Source organism: Austrofundulus limnaeus, unplaced genomic scaffold (assembly GCF_001266775.1).
Source record: "Austrofundulus limnaeus strain Quisiro unplaced genomic scaffold, Austrofundulus_limnaeus-1.0 Scaffold60, whole genome shotgun sequence".
NCBI lineage: Eukaryota > Metazoa > Chordata > Actinopteri > Cyprinodontiformes > Rivulidae > Austrofundulus > Austrofundulus limnaeus.
Window position 1 is genome coordinate 1,324,284 of NW_013952462.1, and position 1,548 is coordinate 1,325,831.

Here is a 1,548-nt window from a genome sequence, read left to right on the forward strand (position 1 = left end):
CCCTTTTTTGTGTGTGTTATTACTTGTATGTTTTGTATTTTTTGTCTTTTAACAGGTCTCTCTTGGAAATGAGATTCTGAATCTCAATGAGGTTACCTGTATAAAAAAAAGGTGAAAAAAAAAAACAATTCCAGATAATTCCAGTGAAAGATCCCTGTAACTCACCTGTTCAGTCAAATCATCTATGTCTGTGTCTTCTATCTGGTCTTTGTCTGACAAACACGTGAGCTCCTCACGCTTGTCTGCAACCAAGGTCATCTCAGCAAAAAAGTCCTGAGTCTCATCCCAGACAACAGCCTCGCTTTCATTCAAACTCTGGGCCAACTTTTGAGTCTCYTCCTGAAAACAGGACCCTGAACTGTTCGCATCATTGTTCATTTTCTTCTCCGCCACCTTGGCACACGACGGCTGTATTTGAAGTTCTGTGGTCTCAGGGCAGGAACGGGGATCTAGAGGACTGCTCAGCAMGTTACTGCAGCGAGCTGAACTCTGCAAGTCCTTGTCTGCGGTGGAGCCTGGTGAGTTTTGTCTCTGTCGAGCAGCTCGTGGCACATAGAGGGGCTTGTCTGGCCTTTTAGGTGCCCGGCTTCGAGTCGGGACAGGAGCTTTGAGCTTGACACCATCATTCATCTCCCCTTTTGAGCTCAGAGGCTCTTCATCATAGCCGTTATCCTCAAAATCACCATCTTCATCTGACTCACTCCTGCAGGAAAACAAACCGTGAATATAGTTTTGAACAACCAGCCTCAGGCTACACTCAAACATTTGAAAATTTTACTGACAAGCTAAATAATTGTGTTCAGAAGAAATTCCTTTCCCAAGGATTTAACTTCCTTTCATAGCACAGATTTAAGGTTTGTTCAGTACCTGAGCTCAGCTGGGCAGACCACCACCTGACGGCACCAAGTTTCACCGACAGAGAAGGTGGTGAGCTCTGGGATGTCCTCTACAGTCCTGTGGATCAGGTACCGCAGCCTGCTGGGTAACGGGGGGAACAGCAGCACGCTGGACAGAGACAGAAACATGTAGCGCCTGTTATTTTTAATTCAGCATGCTTGTGTGGAAGATGGCGCAAAGGTCTTGTAAAATGATGGGTAAAAGGGATAAATTGTTTTTGTATTTAAATTGTTTTGTTATTTTGGTTCTGTTTTTGTAAATATATTAGAAATTTCATTCCTCTTGTCTGAGCTCACTTCCTCTTTATTTAAGTATATTTTTTGTCACTTAGTACTTAATTTTAGTTGACAGGGTATATAGTTATATTTTTCTTATAATCTGTATGTCCTGGTGAATGGTACAATTTAACAAATTCTAAACCATAAATATATATAAAACAGTTTAATCTCAATCGGGTCTAAAATATCCCACATGTCAGGAGGGAGACCTGGCTGACGCCCAACATAAATTATTCAAGCTAATAACAATAAAACTATCAGTAACCCGTACTGTTACATGGTGTTTTGATTAAAACACTTGCAAAAATTAAATTTTGTAAAAAAATAACAAATGTGTTATCAATGTATCATTTCAATGAACTGTCTGAAATAT

General features: G+C 40.6%; 1 protein-coding gene across 1 annotated transcript in view; it reads right to left on the reverse strand.

The window, feature by feature from the left end:
- r3hcc1 (R3H domain and coiled-coil containing 1) overlaps positions 1-1,548 on the reverse strand; it is a 12,644-nt gene that overhangs the window by 6,320 nt on the left and 4,776 nt on the right. The window contains exons 3-4 of the mRNA XM_014009669.1: positions 868-1,005; positions 166-703 (exon numbers count right to left, since the gene is read on the reverse strand). Of these exons, the coding sequence (XP_013865123.1) occupies positions 166-703; positions 868-1,005 (676 nt within the window). The remainder of the gene's footprint in view (positions 1-165; positions 704-867; positions 1,006-1,548) is intronic.